This window comes from Hylaeus anthracinus, unplaced genomic scaffold (assembly GCF_026225885.1).
Source record: "Hylaeus anthracinus isolate JK02 unplaced genomic scaffold, UHH_iyHylAnth1.0_haploid 0, whole genome shotgun sequence".
NCBI classification, from domain to species: Eukaryota; Metazoa; Arthropoda; class Insecta; order Hymenoptera; family Colletidae; genus Hylaeus; species Hylaeus anthracinus.
The window spans coordinates 19,161,183-19,185,860 of NW_026533254.1; the positions used below are offsets into that span (position 1 = coordinate 19,161,183).

The window sequence follows — 24,678 nt, forward strand, 5'->3', positions numbered from 1 at the left end:
GTTACGATATATATATTATTATACATAGCAGGAATGTATCGTAGCAACATTATATTTCTGAAATAAAAATTCAGTTTCTTCGACGCAGCCAATTTAAATAACTCCCAAGTACGTAACAACGGAATAGGATTAATGAGATCAAAAGATCGTCTAAATGATAAGTATCGTTTTAAATTGAGCCAACGATTTACTAAGAAAATAATAAGCCAGGGTCTGCGATCGACCTAGCATGATCGTCTAAGGGTTAAACAGCGTTTGTAGTACGGAGATTGTATGGTAAAGAATTGTTAGGCTTCCGCGAGGCTCTGATTTGCGCGCGTAAATTAGGTAAGTGCAATTCCTTTGCCAACTATAAGAAAGCACTCTGCAGCATAGCAGTCCTCGTTATTAGAAAATAAGTGAGAATGATTTTTGCGTGCGTGCGCGAACGTGCACACCAGCAACTTGTTGCACAAACAGACTCAAACTAGTGTTGCGATCCGTGAAGAGAATCGTGTTCGGGTAAAACGCGAACGAAAAACGAAACAGTGGTACAAGCCTGAGCTATTTTACACCTAATCGAAATAATTGTCCCACTTTTCGTCTTGCTATGCTTCATTAGTTCTTCTTGCTTGAGTGCTATAAAATAATATTTGAAGGATAAAATGTAATGGAAATCTATACCTGAACAGTTAAAGCTCAAAGATAAATTTCTATAAAGTCAGTCCATGCTTGTACTACTAACTCTTGTATTTGTTTGATCTGTTGCGAATCGAACAAACATTACTACTTGTCTAGGACGAGTCCAGAAATGCGTGGATAATTTTCTGCTTGTACAGCAACAAACACACGCGTTTCTATACAGACTCTGTGGCCCGTTTCTTCGAAACAACCGTGTAATCTTTTTCTACTCGTGCGAACTTTATTTGGTTCATAGACAATCTTCTATGCACGTGTTTAATTAACTCTTAATCTGTATTTGCATAGAGTATTTATCAGCGAATGTTAGTCTACACTGGACTTGCACGTTTTAGTCGTATTTGTAGGAAACGTTTACGTCAACATTTCTCGATGTTGGAAGTATAATTTCTCAATCGTAATTGTGATCCGCGAATACCTCCGTATTAAGTTATACATAGTTGGGCATAATTATCGTTAGTTGTATAGCACAACTTTATGGATCGTTCTATGGGCTAGGAGCTGCTTTTTTATGGAATGACGTATTCGTCTAATAGTTTTGTATCTCCTCGAGCACCACGTTCCACCCTACAATAACTCTCGTAGAACGAATCGTTTCTCTAGTCCTGGAATTTCCACTCCTCCTTCTCCTCGGACTGACACGCGAACTTCCGTAAAACTGATCTGAGCTGTCTAGTGCGAAAAGAAAAAATGAATCAAAAGTTCAAAAGAGCGTCCGAACGAACGAAATATGTATAATTCGTGCCAAACCCTCGAGTCTCCAACACACGACTCGGGCATACATTAAGTTACCTAAATCTCGTATAATAATCGTAATCGAATACCGTAAATTGTAATTAAGTGTCGTTGTTCTGTGTCGAAACGTTGTAGCATCGATGTCGACAACCGTCGAGGAGCTGTTAGGTTGTTGCATATGAATCGCATATGAAATTCGATGTTTTACAAAAGATTTAAACATCTGTTCTTTTGTTGCATATTAAATTTATTTATCCAAGTAACCATCAACAGATTCATTGCACTTTTGCACGAGTGCATTTGTTCCATTTTTGTTAAAACGTTCGTTTCTAGTCACGACGAAGTCAAAGGTCAAGAAAAGTTGGGCGAAAAAAGTGTAATACGAATTATTATTCTGTAAGAACGCTTGCGCAGTCACATTAACATGTTGGTCGCCGTGTCAGCCAGGAATGGGTGACGGTACTTTTCAGTAATCGAATCAAAGAAATTAAACCTACTCGGACAGTATTTCCATCTAGACAGCATATGCATTTACAAGTTTATCGCATTTCCCATTACGAGCTGGGGATTATATGAAATCACCGGTGAATTTGATAAATATTCCATAATTTATCACATTTACCACCTTTAGTGGAGATTATGGATAATCTCCAGTTTATTACATTTACCGCAACGTATGTAATGTAATCTCTTTGATCGCACGTAACATATGCTACCACAATGACACGGTAACGTGGAGATAACTTATCGAGATCGGCTAATCGAACATTTCATATGCAACAACCTAATAGAATCGTATACTTCTTAAGCTAGTCAGAAAATGAGCGAACACGAGACAAGTATTTATTGTTGGAAGTACGTCGGTCATATTCTGTTCGGAAAGCTATATACGTCCACGATTTTTTATGACAGTAATAAACGTTCCGAAAAACTAATTCGCAGCTATAATAATGAACTATCGTCATTAAACTATAGTGTCGCAGCATTTAATCGTCTATATTCAAGAGTACCGATGTACTTGTACGAGTGCAAAAGAAAAACAGTTTGAAGTCGTAGCTGTGTTTTGTTTCGAAACGCGTCGTTACTCGACGACAAAAATAATTCTATAGATTTTGTAAAAGAGACGAGAAAGTTGTCCTAAAACAATTCTATGAACGGGGTTACGCTTAGAAATCCTGTCCGTAAGATCTGGACGAAGAGAGTGCACAAAAAACCAATATTTTAAGGGATTCCACAGCTGTGGACATCAGAAGATGCGAAATTTTTTATTGTTTTAAACCAAGTACATATACATTTATTTCATTATTTATAAAATACGCCTCTAAGTATCCTATATATACTAATAATCCTAATAATCGTATTATTTGTCCGAGTATACACATGGAATTGGATGAAAAATATTCTTGCCAATTTCTACTTGAGAAAAATGTTTAAAAAAGTCTATTTGTTCAAACTTTCCATAGTAGTGTAATCCCTCGAAGCATAGCATTCTAGGCGTAATACACCTACAGCAACTAACAAAATTGCAGAGACACGACGTCGGTGTTTTAATAAGTGGACATTTTTTAAATTCATTACAAACTAGAAGATTAAATTTGCGAGAACAATACCTAACAAAAATGACACTTACAAGGAAAATGTATCATGGAATACATAACACCTTACGTACATTTATAGCAACGATATATTTAAACTGCTTAAAGGAAATAAATATGTGATACAATGTTTACAGTTTTACACTCTAGTAATGTTTGTCGTATTAAGATGATTGAAATTATAAGATGAATGTATTATAGAGAACGTTACATTTTATTTTAATTTATAGTGAAAATATACAAAGTATTTGAAGAAAACATAGGCGACACAATGGTTAACTCTATGTCGCACTCTACACGCCTATAAACTAAGAGTCCTAATCCACGATTCACATACACCTAATGACTAGTATACATACAGGGTGTCCCAAAAGTCGGGAAGGAGCCGGAACATTTTTGCAAAGGAAATTGTTGTTCAGAGTTGTTGTTCACTGTCTACCCACAGTTCACCTCTTATATGTACATACACGTCACGTTACATACTTGACAAAATGGTTCGACAGAAATCCAGTTTTCCGGCGATAAAACCACTTACCAATTCCAATAACGGTCGCTAGTAAGTAAGTAAAATATATGTACGTGTACGTTGAAACGTGTTCCGGCTCCCAAGCGAACGTATCGTATTTCGATCGGTGTTGTGTACGAATCGTTCCCTTGGCAACGACTTCCAGCAACCTCACCTCGGTCTGAGTGCAACGTGCACGAAAATTTACAAGTGAAACCAGTGAGAGCTGTCAAAACTAGAGGAGTCCTCTGTTTAAAAAACGGCTCGATAAAAAGGAGATGTACACGTATACGTAGATATACACGTGTGTGTGTGGTATACAAAAAAAGAGTAAACATGATAGGTTCGAAGGCGACAGCTGCGTTGATGCGGTTGAAGGAGATGGATAGGAAGTACAACATTAAGTGCAACGAGAGCAAACGGGGACAGTGTAACGTGAGCACCGAAAGTTCCATCGAAGACACACCGAAGACACACCTTCGATTCGACTCGAAAATTTCCGACGACGAGAAATGTGGCATCGTTGAGACGTTTGTCGCCGCCGACGCTGGAGATAAAGCCAGGTCGAAGGTAGCGATAGATTTAACTGTTTGAACTCGAGAGTCGACTCTCGGTTTCGGTTACCAACGGATTTTACGCGGCAGCTCTAGTATCGACTGGGAGGCGACGAATTTGTTTATATTAGATTTCGTTGAACCTCGAAACAAAAATTTCACATTTCAGAGTTCCCCTAACTGTAAGTCTAAGATAGAAGTGAGGATGCCGAGTCTCGTCGGAAAAGACGACGATGTCCCGAACAGTACAGCTGGATCCGAACCGAAGAATTCGTCTCAGGATTTTTGTACGATCAGCGTTAAAACTTCTCTGGCGGACGAGGATACGGATGTTCAGTTGAAAGAAGGATATATCTCGACCGGAAAAAAATCACCCAGACCCGTCTCAAACCTAAACTCCACCTCGAGGGAATATAATTTTCATGCCGAGGACAAAGTTCAAGTCCAGACACCAGAATCTGTGAATCTTGCCAAAAACGAGCAATCTTCGATTGCTACTATTCTTTCCGAAACCTCGGGTGGTTCTGAAATACAGTCAGTCATCGGTGAGTAAAAGTTGAAGGGAAATGTGAGATATTTGTAGAGACTTTTGCTCGGGAGTTGGCGAGCCACCTACAAGCTAGTGGGGACAGTGGCAAGGGCCAACTACTGACTGTATTATATCGCTCGCTCCGTCTAAACCTCCCCAAGGTTCCCCTTTTTTTCGAGCAGTCACACTGCATTGTCATATTTATTTTCATTAAAAACGAACATTTATTTCGAACCAAGTATGTATAGTTTCAATTGAATAAAGTTCAAGTATTTCCCTTATTTGAATGATACATGAAACGTTTATGGAGCGTTCAGTTGTACAGGTCGAATTCTAGTTTCAGAGGCAATTGATTCGGTGGACGTCGACTCAATGACAAGAAGAAGCCGCAGAAAGGCAAACACGTCACAAGAGCCTATGGTGCAAAACAGCATTAAAAAGTGGAACATTGGGGATGACGGAGTAACCATAGACCAAGTCCTCGGGACAAGCGACGAAAGGAGCGAGATCATCTCAGAGCTGTCCAAAGCAACGAACGAGGTCGGAGATTTATCAAAGGAGTCATCGAGACAGGAGCAGAAGGAATACGAGAGCGACACGTTCGAAGAGGATTTCAGTTCCACGGCCTCGTTGAGTTCTATGGAGAACCGGTCGATGAAGGCATCAACGGAAAAGCCAGTCCGGATTACGATTAGGTCTGGTGTGAAGCAAATCATGATTACAAGCCACAAGCAAACCGAGAGTGTGCAGAAGACTGTGACTGACGATAGGTAATTCGAGTCGAGATTTTGGAAAATTACAGATACACTATTCCCCCTTAACTTTCTTCACAAAAATGAACCACATCGATATTACTTAGAAAAACATTAATTAAATTGTGTCCCAAAGCCTCGGAGACGGTTCGTCCAAAGTGAAAGAGATCATCGAACTGGTCCCGCCGAAAATAATGCAGAACACGAGCGAGTGTGATATCGAGCTCGACGAGGAGCTATCGAATTACGTCAAGACGACGGAGTACGTCGACCAAGTAATGCCGATCACGCTCTTGAAAACATCGAAGCAAACAACGTCGACGCATCCGCGGAAGCAGCCGCGAAGGATTAAGAGACACCGGAAGTCGTCCAACGAAAACACGGACGAGTCACAGGAGAAGAATGAATCTCCCGTGATTTCTGTTCGCGAGAGTTTAACGAAACACAAGGAAAACAAAAACGAGGATAACGTGTTACGAGAAAACAACTTGTCAGAGATCGGGTAAGAAATACTCTGTGATAATAATTTGGTAGTTGGTAGAAAGGGGTTAATACTAACTATTATACAGGCTGTCCCAGAATTAGTGTAAAGAACCGGAAGTTGGAAATTAATTTTTTAAGAGTGTTTAAAGTAAAAGTATCTACTTTTATCTACTCATTTCTTCTGCTATTTAAGCCATAATTCTGGGACACTTTTAGGAAAATCGCGGAGCAAAAGAACGAAAAAGAATTGGAAACATTGGTGAAAGCAAGCGATATCAAAACCATTGATATGGAGAGGGGGGCATCAGAGAATGATGTACGAAACGTGGAATCAAATACCATCTCCAGCAAGGTACTTTTGAGAGAAACTCCGAAAACTTCAGACGTCACGTGCACATTGCGAGAACTGAACAGAGATGCGATTGACGCCATTATTAGGCGACACAGGACCATTCGCACACCGAGAAACGCTCATGATAAATCTAGAAATTGCCAAAAATGTGGGACCATAGTAAGGCTGCCATTGGCTGCGTATCAGACAGTTGAGAACGACGAGGCTGATGATAATGCGACTGGCTCTCTAGAAAATGTGAGAATAATAAATGTCAATGTTAAAATAATGCAATTTCAAGTTGAGATACTTTTGTATTTATATGTAGATTAGTCTATACAGGTAACGAGTGACCTTCCTTAAGACCAAGTTTTATTTTACGATCACCATTGTAAATTCCAATGTATTTTTGAGCAACAAATTCTTATTTTAATCGATACAAATTTAAAATCCTCCAAAAATGATTCCACGTCTCCCAATATTATTTTAGTTGAAGGAATCCAGTAAAGAGCAAAGGAGCAACAAGAGGAACAAAGTGAAAAGAGGATCCAAATCGTCGAAAGTCAGGAAACCGTCGGCGTCGAGCCGCGGGAAAGTGGAGGAAAAGCATTCGCGATTCGACTGCAGACAATCGCATCGTCTGCGAAAGCAAGCTGCTGCCCTGAGGCTGCAGCAAGAACGCGAGGACATCCGTAATTACTTGCTGGAATTGGAACGCACGCGATTAGAATTCGGCCCCGGAGATGCGATCGCGTCTTCCAAGCTGGCTTCTTTCAAACCGCTCGAGTTCCCAAAAATTGCAGCATTCGTAAAACCTGGTACGTCGCATCACTGCTTTCACTCTTTTATTAACCCTTTGACTGCGACACTTATACTTCCCCCAAAATTAGGCTCGGAGAAATTTTTAAATTCGTCGAATCAATTTTTACAAAATATACGGTTCGATGAATAATTATTCAATATTCTTTGCGAACAGAATTGGCGGACGTCAGCTTAAAATCCCAATTCGAAGTTTCTGAACTGCAAGAGAGAATAACGGCGATTAAACGGTGGCTGAGGGATCAATACGTCCTATATAGAGACTACAGCAGCCTAGCCCAAACGGCGAATGCAAAATACATTCCTGCGAGTTTGGAGGATGCGAAAAGGGTATTGGTTTTAATTGTAATTATTGTATTCAAGCTGACAGAAGTCTTCTCGTTCTTTATATTTGTTAATTAAGAGGAAGTGTTTATATAATTTTAATAGACAGTGTAAGACTTTTATATTTTCTGTAAGAAGCATTCGGTCTACGTAGCGCTCGCTTTAGATATGTGTTTGCGTAACAGTTTTTCACGGTGCAATGTAGCGTAATGCGATTAAAAAGAAAAAAGGCAGAAGAAAGGGAATATCAAGCGGTAGGAAGACTAAACGTGCTCCGAACAATGGGAAGACAATCAGCAGCTGAATAAGGAAACGAACAGAGACAGAATTCGCGTCTAAGAATCCACTTCCGAGGAAGCTTTTCACTTGGTTAGCCTTTCGAAAGTTTTAACGAGACAATCCTGTTCGGTTTCAGACGATCCGCCAGCTACAGAAAGCGACGATTAAGACCAGGTGACCGACCACTTTTGCCGAGCTTTCGACAGATAGACTCCAACACGTGCGACACGATTCCTCTACGTAACAAAAGTGAACGGTGTAAGTTGCAAAACGATGTACTTCCTTAATGTGATTATACCTTAACGCATCGCATCGATTCGTTGTTTTCACCCTTGTACCGTATGAAACGAGTTTAACGTAAAAATTAATCGTACGATTGTTTTGATTTCTCCTAAATAACTTAAAACTTTTAAATAAAAGCCAATTTCTTTTGTTAAATTTGAATAAAATAATGTAGTATTTGAAACTATTATTTCAAACTAATAGATATTATTTTTATTTTCATACAACTTTATTGGAAAAAACGGCCCGAAATCAATTATTTGGAATAGGTCTTTCTTATACTCATTTCAAATAAAATTTGTTCAGGTCTGGTACCTCCCTCCCTTTTGCACGGGTGCGTGTCGAACGCGCACGTGCAGGAGACGTACGAATGAGGGACGCCGCGCCGCTCACTGGCGTTCCTTCATTGATGTGCTCGCCAGCAATGGTCCGCAGTTCCGAGCGAGCCTTTGCACGCTCGCGTCTGTGAAGTTCGTGCTCGTGAAATCTCGTTCAACCCTCGCTCCTCGCGCCTCGCGACTCGGTAGTTTTTACAGTGCCAGAAAGAAAAACTCTCCAAAGAAGACTCTCCTGTCCTTTCTAGGGGATCGGGGGACGTTCAGGATCAGACTCGATCTTCGGTGAGTCTGACTAATTGTTTGTGCCTTTGCTAGATAATTCAGTTGGCGAGTTTGTACCACCGTCGGCGAGTGCGATGCAATCGCGCGCACCTAACCGGAGACATGCAAAATTTTGTTTGTACATTAGATGACGAATGACATGAAATTTATGTTAAATTTCAAGAACGTTAAACAACGGTGAATTTTGTTTTTTATTTTTCTATTTATTCATTGCCAAATATTTCGTTTTTCAATTCAAATTATAAATTTTATACGCACAAAGACAAAATTGTCAACAGTGTAGACATAGAGAAAGAGAAAGACCTTATCCTTGAAGGAATCGAGGCCGAGACCCGAAGGTGACGTCGACGAATGGAAAAACAAGGCTCGGTTCCGAGATTTTCTAATATCCGTTCCCGTCAGCCCTAATGCGCCTTTCTCGATGCTCCGCGTCGCGTCGCGTCGGTCCGTCGCTCGTGTGAAATAGAACAGGAATTCCGTGAATCGCGAGAAAAAGCGGGGGTGGGGGCCACGACCCTAATGACGCTGGGCCGACAAAGCGAGAAACTTCCTCCCATACGGAATTCATGGTGATGATAATTAATAACAAGAACGTATATCGCGAGATGCCTGAACCGTGGCTAATCCTCGCAGTTTTGAAATTAACGAGCCACCGTCTGCGTGTACGGCTCTTTGTTTCACTCTCGTGCTACCGTTTGATTGCCGATAGGAGCTGCCTCATTTCACCTTTGAAACTTGCCACCAGTTATTTTTGTCACCGGTTGCACGCTTAAATGACGATTCGATGAACCCGTAATAATGAGATTCGTTGAGACCTTTCCATTGAAGGTTAACGGGGTCACAATCCATTCAGAGATTCAGTTTATCCTCGTGGGTAACGAGTTGGATTATTACGCTTCACCTTTACGCATTTATCGATCCTTTTGCTATCATTGAGTTGACAATTAGCGTCCGTCGCTGTTTACTGACCCGTTCGTGTGTGTACTATCTCGCCATTAAGAACTTCCGATCGATCGCCTGTGAACTTGGTCAATCCTTGTCCTCTTTGAACTACATGTACATGTATACAGAGCTTTTAAAAGTTTCGAGTAAACAACTTGTATGGAGTAAATAATTTCGTTGCAAGTGAAGTGGTGGGGAAGATTTAACAAACAAATTAATTTCTTTAAATGGAAGATTTTTATTCTTAATACGATAGCACTCGTTTAGACAAATTCATCGACCTCTAATACAAGGTCCTTTGTATAAATGTCGTCATGTGTAATTTTTCTAAAAACGAATACTAAGGGGTTAATTCATATTTCAGCGTTTGGTCCCTGCACGGCTTTAAAATTGTTTGAAATTGAGCAATCAATCGCTACTATTATTATTATTATTAAGTAAAAACAAAAGCAGTTGTGCGTCAAGTTTAAACACAACGCTCTGTTACAAGCCGGAGGGACTCGGGCAGACAAACAAAACCAAAAGAAGCTTCATCTCCGCTTAATCCTCGCCTCGCTTGGCGACATTTGTACTCCTCCTTTATGTCACACGGAACAAAAAGTGCGCAGGTGAGCAGACGACCAAAGTATGGTAATGACTCCTCGAGCCGTCGACAACGCGGCAGACGCGACGCGACGCGACGCCGACGGCTCTTAATAAAAAGAGATTCCGCGAGAGCTCTTCCTGTTTTCTTTGTTTGTTCATTGATCGAACGCGGAACGTCAACAGCGATTGTTCGACGTTGTAAATCCTCGATTACTCAACCAGCAGGTGAATCGATTTCGCAGTGCTGCAATGAATTTGTTCCATTGGCACTTGTGGCGATTTCTCCTCTGTTTGCCGGGATGCTTTCGTCCAATTAACCCCCGATACCTTTGATACGTCGCTATAAACACACGGAATTGTACAACGTTGCATTCACCGTTCTTCGCGATCCATTCGTTCCATTGTACCTTGAGTGATGATCCATGACTCTGTTGAATTGCTTCCGTTTAAGCACACGCTGAACGTTCCATAATATTAGAAATTATGCCCAATAGACTCTGTTGACACTCGGAACCAGAGATTACACGTAGGATTACACAAAATCATTCGCACAAAAAGTAAATAGGACTGTAACGGATTAAACGAGAAACAACGGCGAGAAGCACGCAATTATAGTGCAAAGTGAGAATGCATGTACGTGTATACGCAGTCGGGTATCCTGGAGGCAGTCAATGGAACAAAGAGAAACTACCGGACACATAGGATATCTTGGGCAACTCGGTATTTCGTAATCCCGAACGCTGCAAACTGTATCGCTCGAGAGAAGTTTCATTCTCGATACAGCGCACCATGTTCCGATTAAGGCAAATTAACCGAACAAAGCTCGTAATTTGATTTCATAAAAAAATCTGCATGAAAAATGTGTTACCTGGCACCTGCACAATGAGGATAATTTGGTTTAGAGGGAGACATAATATGATGGACAAAAAATGATCTCGAGGTCGTATTTCACGAGACTTGTTTATATCTTTTTTATTCTATATTCTAAATTTGTATCCAAACGATAATTTAATTTTAAATTTTGCCTTATGCTGTCTCTGGCCATGGTCGAAAAGGCTTCAATTTTGAAACAGTGTTGCTTCCAGCACGCGTTTCACGTTAATTCATATCTCACGTCCATCTTAACATTATTTCTTCTGGGCCGAGAGACGCCACGAAACTTGTGCTTCCCTTTTTCCTTATTGTTTGCCCCATTGTCTCTGGTTTCCTTTCTCTCGTCTTTTCGATGCATTTAAGCCCGAACCTTCCGTTTCCTTTCTCTTCCCCCCCATTTGTTCCTATTCGTTTTGCTTCTTTCTCGACTCCGTCTATTTATATCTGTCTCTGCTCCGGTCTCTCGCATCATCCTTGACTCGTATAGTATCGTAGCCCTTGTTTCTGTCCGAACCCGTTCCTTTCTGAGCGAACAAATTTGAAAGTTTCGTGATGCACGAACCCCACTTGTCCAAAAATATTTATTTAAGACGTTTCGGACACGAGTCGTTCGATTTGGGTCAGAAGCCTAAACACGTCGAACGCGTCGCGAGCTGGACACGTGCGCATCAGGTTGCATCCATGCATTTATCGTCCTTTGAGAAACCGAGGAGTCGTGTGGGCAGCAGTTGAGATGAAGTCACACGGCGGTGGGGAGTTCCGTGGACCAAGGTGATCCGGTGCGAAAGCGAGAGGAAGTCTGGATGGAAAGAATCAGCCAACGACTCCCTAAAGACAGAGAGTATTAAAAAGAGGAAACAGGAAAGACGATGCGCTAGCTAGGAACCAATATAAGCCTGCAAGCAGTAACGATGATTAAGATCGGGTCAGGAACACGTTTCTGCCGTACAAGGTGCTCTGGGAACCGTTCAAGCTGCTCACATTGGAAGCTACTCTTCGGTATACAGCCTGTTCTCTACTACAAATTAAATAGCTACTTTATTATCCGCAGCGTTTCTGTGAAATACTGTCTGAATAAGTTTAGACCCAGCTTTTTGTTGGGCACTATCACGCGAGAGGCTGCGAATAACAATATTTTATAATTTACAACTAAATATTCAATTAATGGTTACTTTAAGTCACAGCATTTATCCTAATCGTCTACTTTTGAATCGTCGCAACTACGTAGAAACGTGTATCGATTTTGATCCCCGATTCTGTGGCTTCCCCTGGGGTTGAACGAAACGAGGCGGAAATTGCCAGAAAGTCATCGGCGATGAGTCAGTCGGGGGTCTGTTTTACGGGGAGAAGTGCGCGAGGGTGAACATAATGTCATCACCCGCATTAATTTACAACTCGCGAGGGTGAACGGCCGGTAAACACGCGCGAGTATCAAGTCTGGCATCAAGAAAAAATGCTCGCCAAAGCATCTGGAAACGATGACGTGTTTAACGCCTCGGTGTAAAAAGCGTTAGAGCTATGAATTTTTTTACCACGCTTAAAACCACAACACTCTCGATCGGTCGAGCATCGTTAAAGTAATCCCACCGAGTCATCCTTCCGCCATCGACTCATTTTTCTTCGCCTCGCTGTGTCCAAGTATCTATACTGCACAACGCAACTATAGCACCACACGTATTTTTAACCCTTAAAACATGAAGAATAAAGAGCGTAAAACGTTAGTAGTAGGTTCCCCAGGATCGAACGAAGCAAACTGGAAATTGACGAAAAATGATAAAATAACTTTCAGTGGAAGACTAGGAGTTTATCTCATGGATTAAACAAATCCGATTATTTCAGATTTGCGTTAGATAGGCGTTTCAGAAATGCCGTAAAGTCACAAGGGAAACTTTGGACGGACGTGCAGTCGAAAACAGTCCAAAGACTAGACAAATGAAACAACGAGTCGCGAGAAAAGCCCGAATCGTCTTGTTTGTAAACCGACTCGGTACTGTCATTTCTTCCTTTTGCACTTAACGAGATCTAAAAATAATACGCCACGCGAGGAAGGAAAGCGTGTCCTTGGCTCTTTGAACAACCAAAGATACAATTTGTAAACGTACACTACGAAGTATAACTACACAGCTAACAATTTTTAATGTTATTTAAAAATAATTACAAGGCGACAATTGATTAATCGTCGATTCATTAATGGACTAATTGATTAAAATGTTCAACGGTGTACAGATAAATGCCTCCGAAACTGCTTTACCGATTCTAACGATTAAGGCCTCGAATCGAACCTTGAAACTAGAATGGAGGTTGTTCACCCAGGCTTGGTTGCGTGGACGGAATAGGAATCAGAAAAATGATACGTTTAAATTCCTTGAATAGAGACTTGGAAGTCGATAATATTTGTAGCCCAGTTAAACTAAGGATATCGTTACAATGCACGCGATTACCGAACTTTATGATCTCCTATAGCCGTTCTCCAGATGCCAGCAACAACACGAGGACAGGGCAACGGTAATCTGGGCGAGCAAAGACCGCTTGGACGCTGCAGGTTGCATAACGGTTTCGCGCAGCATCCAGCTTACAGTATCCGATACCTGCAACGACAGAAAAATACATGGATACGTTTTCTGTGATGCACGGACATGTAGCCAGGCTTGACCCTCTCGAGCTCTGAATCGATACATTCTGCTCGATACAATTGGGAAATGACGCTTGTGGACTATTCGAGATCACCAACTAGCAGCAACGAAAAACGCTTAACCGTAGAATGGAAAGATTGAGCAAATTTTACTCGTTGCGTTACCTTTTGCTACAGATTCGCACTTTATCAAATATACAACTCGTTACTTACGATGGAAATCGTTTAAATGGTATATAATATTTGCGTTGCTAGGTGAATGTTGATTTCACTAACCCGTCTGGACGAGAGGACCACGTCGAATTCGCTTTTCCTTCGGGCCCAGTTACAGCATCGAATTCAGAAAGCGAACCGAAACGAGAGCGTGTCGACTCGCGGGGTTGTTTTTGCGATCGCGAAACCGGGAGTACCGGATCGGTATTGGTAGATGCACGAAGACAGATTGATTCGCTGCGAACGCGGTTCCAGTGTTGCTTCGACCGATCGACACCGGTTAAATAGAATTCTATAATACTATTCTATACAGTGACTTGCAAACGGTTTCAGATTGATAGATTTCTTACCTTTTGCTCCAAAACTGATATTTAAATTAATTTTATCTAACAGAAGGAGATCTATAAGGAGATATATTTTTTTAATTAATTTGACAAATTTAAAGATTTCTCTGAATCTAATTTTCGAGAACATGTATATACACTCTTCGCAGTAAAATGATTAGTCGTAACAGTAATATCAATGAAAAGGTCGAGTAAAGGTCGTAAAATCTAATGGATCGTGCGACGAATCAAAGATGCCCGAGTTACAAAGAATCGGGGAAAAACGAATCCACGAAAAAAGGGACAAACCCATTCGCGCGAGAAAGATGCAAATAATTATTACGAAATGATACCGTTGCTTCAAGCTGCTTTGGATTGCGCAACACCAGATGCACCCACCGATGCATTGCATCAGTTATTGCTGGTACAGCCGAGCGCGCAAAGATACGAAGTTAGCGCGTCGTGCGACTCGATAAATTCATCACGGATTCGCGGGTAGTTGAACCACGTGGTACGCCAGCGCCGTGACAGTTGATTAACGTGAGAAACGATCCCATCCACGCGAGAAACAAGGTTTAAAATTCCTTGGCTCTGTCGTTTCGTTTCGTTTCATTTCGTTTCCTCCGGATCACTGCTTCCCGTTCCTCCCTCTCAGCGATGTTTCAGCATTTTCATACCAAACAAGTTTCGTCGAACCAATTTTCTTCTATCTGCTACCAAATTCGATTTACTGTGCAATATACATATATATATTGCACACTTTATCTAATTGTAAGTAAATAAATGATGCGCGGACATAAGTTTCTCTACGAGATAGCGTTTGCGATAGAAGGCTTCTGTCGATTCTGTCAGCGTGTCCATTAAAAAAGCAGCTTGACGAACTTGCAAAACCCGGAAAAGGTGGATGACTCGAAACCAGTTCGTCGTACAGCGGTTCAACGCTTATCGATTATTTCATGCAATACGCCGCGCCGTGTTCTAGAGTTGCTAGCCGTCTGTCTGCTCTAATTGCGATCGATGCTTGCACTGGCGTTAATGATAGTTTTTTCGGACGATGCTTTCGTGTTTCGTTTCGGTGTTTGATAATCGAAACCATCATCGTGAACGGTTATTATTACAAAGTTTCTGTTATCCTTCCAAAACCTTCGCTAACTACTAACTACTCTTTAATAACCTCGGAATATTTCACCGAAGAATTTTCTAATAAAGTCGAAAGTTTCGGATTGCATTTTATTTTTATACGACGATGTCACTTTTCTTGAAAATGTTTCGCGTTGGTTTCCTTTCTATCGCGATATTGCTCAAGTTTCTTAGGAAAAAAGGTTGAAAAACTACGTTCTTTCCAGCCGTAGGCATCAACAAATGAAATTTTTTCTGACGTAACGACACATTACGAAACGATCCTGGTGAAGATAACCAGAAAACGCACACGTGGGAGAATCAGGATATTATATTTTGCAAACTTTCCATTACAAATGTTCGTTTTATTCGTACTTGTATCTGAATGGAATATCAGGAAACTTTAACAAACACTTGGTAAACGCTAGCGAATGGTGTTGCAAGCGTGATACATATCAACATAAAAGCAATTATTATATATGTGACGAACAAAACGAATGGTCTTCGAAATTTGAAAAGAATTGCGAAATTAGGTTATATAGTTTGATCCAATATTTAGTAATCGAATAAGAATTTGTATGGCGCGGGCGGTGGGCTTAAACAACCTTGAAGGTGTAATATTTTATACGAAATATTTAGAATATATTTATGAGTATGTACATAAATTGTTCAGATAAATTAGCAATTTTTGTTAAAATTATTTGCTAGGAGTTGGATTGATTGGACATGGTTCTCTATCGTAGTTGTTGCAACTTGTTTTCCGATTATGTGCATTCATTTCTACGTGATTTCCTTTCGCTTGTAGAATTCGGGCGAAAATGAGACTATAATAATTACACCAATAGTAAAAGTAACGCGTCCGCCTCGATTATTCGTGAAACATGAGACCCGCGATAAAGCCGCAAAGAGAAACTCTCCATTCACGATACGTGGCTCTTTTCTAACGCTAACGTAGATATAATGCAGGCGTCCTCGATTTTATGACGGGAGAACAATGCTGCGAATAAAAGTATGTATTTGCAATATTCTGCCAGGAGATCCCAGTAGACGATGAGGCACAATGACGATCTTGTGCTTGGAAATATCTATTTACCGTCTAATTAGATAGATCCGCTTAATTAAGCGATCTAACCTAATTCTGTTCGAAAGAGAATCGTTTTTCCTCATAGTTAGAAAATAGAAAATAGAGAGCAATCGAATCAAAGATTCTTGGGGATTTATATTTCGCTAACAAAAGACTAGCAAAGGTGTTACAAGGTTCTGAAATAATATTATCGAATCGTTTCGCCTTACACTTGCAGTAAGAAATAGATAACACGAATGCGATTGTTTAATCCAAATGAAATCTGACGATCTTGAAAAAAAATGTTGTTTTGGCGCAAATATTGGTATTCGGCCTCAGCGAGGGTCGCGAACAGAATAACACGGCCGAACATGTGAGACAATGCCTCCATCGTTTTGCTTGGAAATCGCGAGACGGCTTATGTACACGCTACACCGAGCAGAAACTTCAGTCCACGTTACATAAGAGAAAAGCCTGGCCCCAGTCTTCTCCTTCTTCCTCCCGTATCCGTACCCGTCGCTCAAAGTTGAATCGCTTGGCCATAGGTGTCTAGACGTATTTGATTAAACCGTGCTCCCCGGCTTTTTTTTGACTCCAACTCGTTCTCAGCCGCGTCTAGCCATTTTGCTCCGTCGCGGCGGGACCTGGAGTGGAAAATTCGTCGGGAGCTGTTGATGCTCCCGGTCGAGGTTCGTCGAGCGTCGCTCTGTGTGACGGCAACCATATCACCAAACGCTCCTTTCCTTTTCTCTTCCATCACGGCACCGCCGCGGCCGTCACACGACTTTAAATAAAATAATACAAAAATTAAGTAAACCTAATAGTATATCGTATATCGTATATCGTATATCGAATATCCTCCATGTTTGCTGGGATGAATACGGAAACGGCGCCGACGCGGCAGTCCGATGCGTGTTGAGCCGTCTAAACAGAGTGGCTCCACGTGCCCATGAACCCATCCTAATGTTACAACCTCACCTGACGAGTACGCGCAGGGTCTCTGGGCAAAGCCTCCGCCAAAGGGAACCGGTATTAAAGTCAATGAGAACTGGTTCGTGAAGAGAATATGATGTCACTTTCGTCGCTCTGGCTCGCGTCGAGGACACGAGAAAATAATAAAGAGGGATACGTATGGAGAATAAGAATTTAGATTAGATGCGATCCCGGCAAGACGTCCACTGTCTTTTCCTGCGTTTCGAGCTGCTTGCATGACTTGAGCGTACTCTCGAGCTCCATTTTCCTTGGCCTTATTTCGTGCGGTCAATAAACAAGTGTATTTCTTTTTTCATGGGAAAGGGGGGTAAGGATAATCGCAGCATTCGAACGAGATTCTCCTGTGCTCCTATCGTTGCTTTTCTAACAAACTTGCCTGCTTGAAAATTCATTCGCAATTACGTCGAGTCCTTAGGTACCATTTAATGGATATCTCTTGTTATTTTGTACTTTCATTAATTAATTCGATAACTTTTTCTTATCGTTTCGGATAGGTATTGTTGAATAAAAAATCATTTATAATTTTTTTCTTAAATCGAAGCGTTTATGCCCCATTGGCAATGAAACCTTTTTACTTTTTACGATCAATATCGACGCGTTCTTGAAATAACTGGTTCTGGAGGAAACGTCTTTTTCCAAAAAGCTGGACTTGTATCAGTTGCATAATGGACGACTCGTACCGTTGTTCGGCACTAAAAGTGTCGAATAAACAAATCGAAGCCTCGTACGAGAGCATCGACAAATGTACATGCATTACCGTTTATTCTCACAAAGTCCTGACCAAACCGGTTACCGAATCTTTTTCTACCAGAAATGGATAGCGTGGTTCTCCTTTCTACGAATGAAAAGCCGAGTTTCTACGGGTTGATTATCAGCCGCGTGAATCGCTGCAGAGTTGTGGAAGCGGCGTGCTCTTCCGTGCCGAATCAGGATAGAGCCGATGCATATTTGAAAAACAAACGAAAGCGTTTACGTAACCGATTCCTTTTCGTTTTCCGTTGCCGTTCCTCGTTCAACGAACCGCGATAATAGACCACGACGCTTCGAGTTCGTTCACGTTTACGTACATATGTCATTAGCATTACGTTCTCATCGTATTTCTTTTGATCGAAATATCAACATTCAGAATGTAGACTATAGACTCGAGACTTTGAACACGTTGACCGCTAGCGCCGCGTCGGCGTCGGCGTCGGCGTCGGCGTCGGCGTCGGCGTCGTCCATACATGGCTGACAGGGTTATTGATTCAGGAATTGAGAAAATTAATTATAAATGTCATGTGTTAAGTCAAATATGGATTTAACTATTAAAGGGTGGGGAATATAACGGTTAAAGAAAATATGTAAGGTGGTGTCTAGGTTTAGATTTTTGTACGCCGAAATACATGATTTCAGAGGGAAGAAAAAGGGACAAGATGAGAGTCAGGAATAGAAGCGCTAAGATTCGAAGAGAAGAGAAGAGAAGAGAAGATTAAGAGTGGCGAGTGTTTATTTCGTAGAGAGTCGTAAATGGAAAATTAATACTCGAGGCGGCAACAGAAACATAATCGTGGCAGGTTATATCGAGTCCCAGCTGTTCGGCTCCGTCGGCGTTGCCATAATCCATTCCCTGACTTTCCTCGTTGTACAGTTACTCTAGGCCTCTAGGGTGAAAGGTGAACCCTCTCCATTCCCTTCTCAACCGAACCAAGAGGAGAATCTGCTACTATAGTTGTCAGATGGCGATTACAACATCGAGACAGTATTCTTCGGTCAGCTTCGTGAACGAATCATTGAAAGAAACGATTAATTTTTACAACTATTTGCCAAAATATTCACTTCCAAGACGTAAATCAACCTAAAAATATCGAAAGAATGGAAATCCAAAGGGATTTTCTGATATTTTTACAAATATACGGAGTAAAACATTCCACATAGATACATAAATCTGTATTCTCGACGATACCTTCACCCGATATTGCTTCACCCGGGTAAATAAAACTCTTTGGAACATGATTGGGTGGCCTCTGGAAAAATGCAACTAGGCAATGTCCCTGTTCGGATCTCCACTCGTTGTAGCGTTATTCGCGTAAGAACAATTCGATCGTGATTCAGAGCGGCGAGCGTGGGCGTACTGCGGATAATCGAATCGAGAAGGGATTGGAGTTGGAGGGCCGCACGAATCCCGAAGTGAAAGTCCCCGATCGACGCGACGCTTGAGTCGCGCCGCGATCACGGACACGATCGGGTCGTATCGCGTCCAACGCTGTTTACGATCGTTCATCTATTCCCATCGTCAATTGTGCTGGCAGTTTTTCAATTACCAAATTTTCGTGAAAAGTGTGTAGACTATTGTGCAGTGACAGAAAACGTGACCATTTGGATTAAGAATTCTTCGGTGATCTATGGATCCGAACGTTCGAGGTTCGATTATACGTGCATAATGCCATCCATAAGTCACCACACATTCGCTTGCTCCGCTTGGTAAATGCAAATTTCAGTACGGATACAATCCTTTTCAAACGATCCTTATACTTGACCAAATTAGTCGTTCCTTTTTTCAAAACGTCCGTTTTTTTAATGAACTTTACGAAAAAATACCAATCAAAATATTTGAATTCACCTTCTATGGAATTTCGTTATTTTTCGGAAAGAAACTTAATTTTAACAAATTTCGACACTTTATTTTTTCCCCTCAAAACGTGCATTCTCGAAAATAATTCCTTTTCATTTTCTTTTTTGCAATTCACAAAAATTCTGCAAAAATTTGCAAAAATTTGCAAAAAGGTATTTAGTAGGGTACTATGATATAAAAAAATTTCAGCCAAATAAAAAATGGTCGGGTCCATAAGTGATCGAAATGGCTTAGAATCCCCCGTATACATATATATATATATATATTTATTATTGGAATATCGATGCAAAACTGAATTATAAGGCCCAAATTACATATTTCACGGTATCGTCTCGTTCTTGGTACAAATCGGAAAGCACAAGGCGATCCTACAAATGGCTTTTACATTTTAAAACAGAGTGGAAAGCAATTCTACCCGTTACTCCACCTTTTCCTACATTTCATTATTCCACGAAGATAAAAAGACTATTCGTGGAGGCGTACTGGGTCAGACATTGCACTCAACGTGATAAATAAAATTACTGCGCGCTGTCCACATTCTACTTACTCGTAAAAGAATTTGAAACAATTTTATCGAATGAAAGTTGCAAAAGTTCTGGCACTTGAAAGTTTACTCGATCGAAAAAAGTGTCCGTGTCGTAAGTAAAAACAATTTATTGTTAATTAAATCGTCCATTAAATTATATTACGAAGTAAATAAATTCAAGTGTAATCATAACAACATGAAACTGTTTAAACTTAAATAATTTAGATTTGTATTACAATATTTAAATAGAAATCTAAATTTTAAAATAAATATAAACACAAAAGATTTGACCGATGGATTTTTATACCCGATAACAGAAAATTTTCAACCGTGGAAAGTTTCCATTCATTGAATCAACGATCGACGTTGTTGACTCTTTCCAAGGAAGAAGAACGCGAACGATTCGAAGGCACGTAGAAGCTGCGGACGACCGACGCTCGGTATTATTATTATTATTATTATTTCACTGTGTGAAAGGCATAACCTCGGTGTGCTCGTGCGCGCAATAACGGAAATATTAATGCACGGAGCTCGGCTCGAACTTTCGACCAGACGCTGCGCCGCGCCGCGCCGCGCCGCGCCGTAACGAGCCACGAATCGATCGTGCCTGTTCTCCGTGTCCTGTTCGCTTCGATCCGCCATGCGTGAAGGCTCGCTCTCCAACGACTTACGGTACAATTCTAGCGTTATTTCGTACGCTAATAACCACCGTCTGCTTCTTTTTCTCGGCTCCCTCGCCTGGGAATAAACACTTCTTTATCCCTTCATTTCGGAATCCGTCGCTTGTTCCTAGAGCGAGGACATTCCCCCTCGTAAATCAATTAAATTAATAACACATTTTTTGTTGTTGTTTTTGTACAGGTAACCGCCGTTTATCGCGACCCCGGCGAGCGCTGATTCGTTATATCGCGATCTTTCTTTTTTCCTATGGTTGTACTCGCCCGTTTTCGAAAATATCTACGTTATTTCTGCAAAAAAAATTGTTTTCGAGCTCATACTCTTCAAAATTTTAATCATTCTGTAATCGTTATTTCACCATTTCCATTAAATTGGCCAGCTTTTATGAATTACTCGTACTCGAGGTTGTGCGAAGGTCGTAGCGCCAGAGGTCGTTGAATTTGTCTCGATCTTCTCGGCAAATTACATCGCGATGATAAAAATCCTGTTTGAAAAAACTTCAACAACCTTAAAATTACGAAGAGTGTATAACCTCGAAAAAAAATTTGTTTTTGTCACCGGGAAAAAATTATTATGGTTTCAAAATTAACAAAATATCTATAGCTGACACCTGCAAATACAATGCAGTTGTTATTTATATTTACAACAAATATTTTCAAACAACACCAGTGTAACGAAATTGTTCAAGTATTAGTCCAATTTTTTGCGGTGTTCAAGTACTGGGTATTTTATCTTACGACTAGGCTCATCCATTAGGTCACTGGCGCGCAAATCGTACCGTGTCGCGTAATCGTTTACGATCACGATTTATTAATCGCGTAATAGCTGGTCAAACCGGAATCGAGACTTGTTTTATCGTACAAAAATGTCTATAGAATCCTTACATAAAAAATAACATCAATCATGCTCGTAACCATCCAACATTTTTTTAAAACGTTTTCAATCTCTATGCGGATCCTGTTTTAAGTAATTTTATTACTTTAACGAATACATGTTTATCAGTAAAATATGATTTTATTATTAATCGAGTTTATTTACGAACTAGATTTAGTATGCATTTTTAATTATGTATGGTCTATTCATTCTAAGCTTTTTAGTTATTGGATTAATAATTATATAGGATGTTTTATTTCAATCAGAATGGTTATTCATCGGACTAAATAACCACGTATTATAATGTCAATAAATTTGTCTAAACAAATGCCATTATATTATGGACAAAAATATGGAAGATTCTATTTAAAAAATTTCATTTGTTTTTCAAATCTCCCTGGCCACTTGACTTACGATAAAATTATTTATACCGTATAATGACTTGAGTTTATGACGAAAGTGTGCTACAATATATGAAAACTGCAAACTGGATAATCATTGAAAAGTAATTCCTACAGCTTTTGCAACTATATCTGTGTCGCTTCTGTGTGTGTGGCGAGTTGGCTTGCCAGGCAGCCAGTATCGCCCAAGTAAACCGTTCCTCCCGTTTCCTCTTTCGCTCTGTCGTAGCCAGTTGTCGACCCAAACGTATACATATGTATGTATTACGCTTCTATCGACGTTCGATATCGATCGAACCAGTGCAACGGTGCGCCAACTCTTTTTTTATTTTATACGTACTAGAAAAGTGCTTTATTATTTTGTTGTAATAAACACCAAGTTGCCTTGAAGGTATTTTTTGTTCTGTATAGGGGTAAACGTAAGCTATAATAACTAATAACCGTGAAAATTTAAAAAAAATGTTTTCGTAATCGAATCACATGGAAGTGAACTAAACGTTGTCGATTCGTTTCAACATCATCAACTAACGGTTCGTCGGTCCCCGTTTGCGAATCTTTCCTTCTCTTCTTCGCAACGATTCACTCGGATCCGGTCGAGTCACTGTGATTTTTCTTCCAGGGGACGATTAAAAGTCCTGTCGTAGTCTGTCTACGCTAAAAAAGGAGACGTCTACGTTGAATGTATATTACACTGTAATCTATGTATGTTTACATGTAGTAACGCTAACGGGAATGCATCATGCGTCGCGGCCCCGTAATCGTAAACCGCGGACTCGCCGATATAACCATGCAATTTAACGGCGCCTGGGAAACCGCTTTCAGCACGCGCACGCCACCTAATTATTAGGAGCAACAGGTTACCAGCGTAAACGATACGCACGCTTCTTTTTACTCCCGACAACACACGCCATTTTCTCTTTGGCTGTCTATTTCACATGTTTGTATTATGCAGTACAAACTCGCCCGACTAGAACGAGGCCAAGCCCCTTTTTCTTTTTACTATAATTACTTTTTTTCTGTTAGTTAACTAGATCTTCTTTATATTATACAGGCTGTTCTGTAACCGGTGGTACAAGCGAAGATTCTTATTAATATAATTACTTTTATTACCTTTTCGCTAGGAAAAATATTATAAATAATTGAGTAGTTTTAAGAAAGAATTCGATGACATCGATGTACATGAGTAAAACAAAGTTGCTTGGTACTTGTAGCGTTAATTTCGAGAAGTTGGTGGACAAAAATAGAATAATTTCGTATAAATTCGGTTTTCCAGAACGATAGTTGTATTGACGAGGAAGCGTTCTCGAGATACGGCCAAATAAAAGACAATGGCAAGGCAGCAGACAGCCGACCGGAACATTCCTCATTTACGGGACATCTTCGGATTCGGTGGCAAATGGGAGAACAGCCGAGTACAGGCCGAGGAGAAGGCGCCAGGCCACGACAGCGCTGTGTCCGTTGGCTCGACGTCAGGTGAAGAGGAAAGTCCTAAAAACAGCAAGAAGAAGAAGTCACGTCGTCGCGACAACAGCAAAACTTTAACCGAGAGCGACGTAAAACATCTGGAGAGACACCTGTCCATGAAGAAAACCATCCGTAAGAAGATCATGCGCGATTTACAGCAGGCGTTCGTCGAGGACCCGAATGAGTTTCGAGTGGACGACATACCCCCGGAACAGCTCAAGGCAGAGATCAATATTCAGAGCCTGAGCTTCGGTACACCATCGCAGAAACAGGGACGCACGCGTGGTAACGCCGAGAACACCTTTCTGGATATGTTGCGCGCTGGAGGCGGAGGTAATTACCTAATTAACTAATTACTAAATCATCAAGCTCAAGTAGATTTCTCAGGTTTCGATCAAAGAAATCCTCATTCTTCTCTTACGGATTATTCAACCTTGTTAAAGGTCGAATAAGTAACACCAACCAACTGCCATTTCTAATCATAAGGAAAATTCCACGTATTGTCACACAACGAAAATTCGAATTTTTCCTGAAATACAGTTCATGGGGATCTAATCACAGGTTATTCGCTATTCCATCGTCGGTTGTCTCTGTCCGAGTTAGTGTTTGTAGTAGTGCTGAATCAGCAGCACTATAATTGTTCATAATTAACCTTTATTATTCATTAAATTCATTGCAATCATATATTTTCATATTAGACGAGCATATAGGCAAGCTAATGAACACACTAATTTTTCTCATACATTCACATTTCTTACTTTTCTCTGCATACTTATACAATTTTACATCGTAGTTATTATAATTCAGCATTCAATTATTGATTTTTACACTAATAATTGACTGATACCAAGTTTTTTAAATACATTAAAATACCCAATAATGTGGCGCCATCTCTC

General features: G+C 40.6%; 2 protein-coding genes across 5 annotated transcripts in view; both read left to right on the forward strand.

Annotated features, from left to right (window-relative positions):
• Nucleotides 1-3,466: 3,466 nt before the first annotated feature.
• LOC128894537 (uncharacterized) lies at nucleotides 3,467-8,000 on the forward strand. 2 transcript variants are annotated; one of them, XM_054156340.1, is made up of 8 exons: nucleotides 3,467-4,083; nucleotides 4,237-4,612; nucleotides 4,934-5,366; nucleotides 5,485-5,850; nucleotides 6,048-6,420; nucleotides 6,653-6,980; nucleotides 7,139-7,311; nucleotides 7,721-8,000. In XM_054156340.1, exons 1-8 carry the CDS (start codon nucleotides 3,850-3,852, stop codon nucleotides 7,760-7,762), a joined length of 2,325 nt encoding a protein of 774 aa, XP_054012315.1. In that variant the 5' UTR covers nucleotides 3,467-3,849; the 3' UTR covers nucleotides 7,763-8,000. The 2 variants fall into 2 exon arrangements, with proteins under 2 accessions (XP_054012315.1, XP_054012305.1); XM_054156330.1 differs by lacking the exon at nucleotides 7,721-8,000 and having other exon boundaries at nucleotides 7,139-7,644.
• Nucleotides 8,001-8,319: 319 nt separating this feature from the next.
• Nucleotides 8,320-24,678, forward strand: part of LOC128894553 (uncharacterized) — an 18,346-nt gene continuing 1,987 nt past the window's right edge. The window contains exons 1-2 of one of the 3 annotated variants that reach the window (XM_054156376.1): nucleotides 8,320-8,486; nucleotides 23,592-24,115. In XM_054156376.1, coding sequence (XP_054012351.1) covers nucleotides 23,647-24,115 — 469 coding nt within the window. In that variant the 5' untranslated portion in view covers nucleotides 8,320-8,486; nucleotides 23,592-23,646. Of the gene's footprint in view, nucleotides 8,487-19,473; nucleotides 19,690-23,591; nucleotides 24,116-24,678 lie in introns of those variants that run through there. The other 2 variants (XM_054156395.1, XM_054156385.1) reach the window with 2 other exon arrangements.

Coding starts and splice junctions, on each gene's coding strand:
- LOC128894537 (XM_054156330.1), top strand. CDS start 3,850: ATGATAGGTTCGAAGGCGACAGCTGCGTTGATGCGGTTGAAGGAGATG. Junction 6,421..6,652: donor CGACTGGCTCTCTAGAAAAT/GTGAGAATAATA, acceptor ATATTATTTTAG/TTGAAGGAATCCAGTAAAGA. Junction 6,981..7,138: donor TGCAGCATTCGTAAAACCTG/GTACGTCGCATC, acceptor CTTTGCGAACAG/AATTGGCGGACGTCAGCTTA.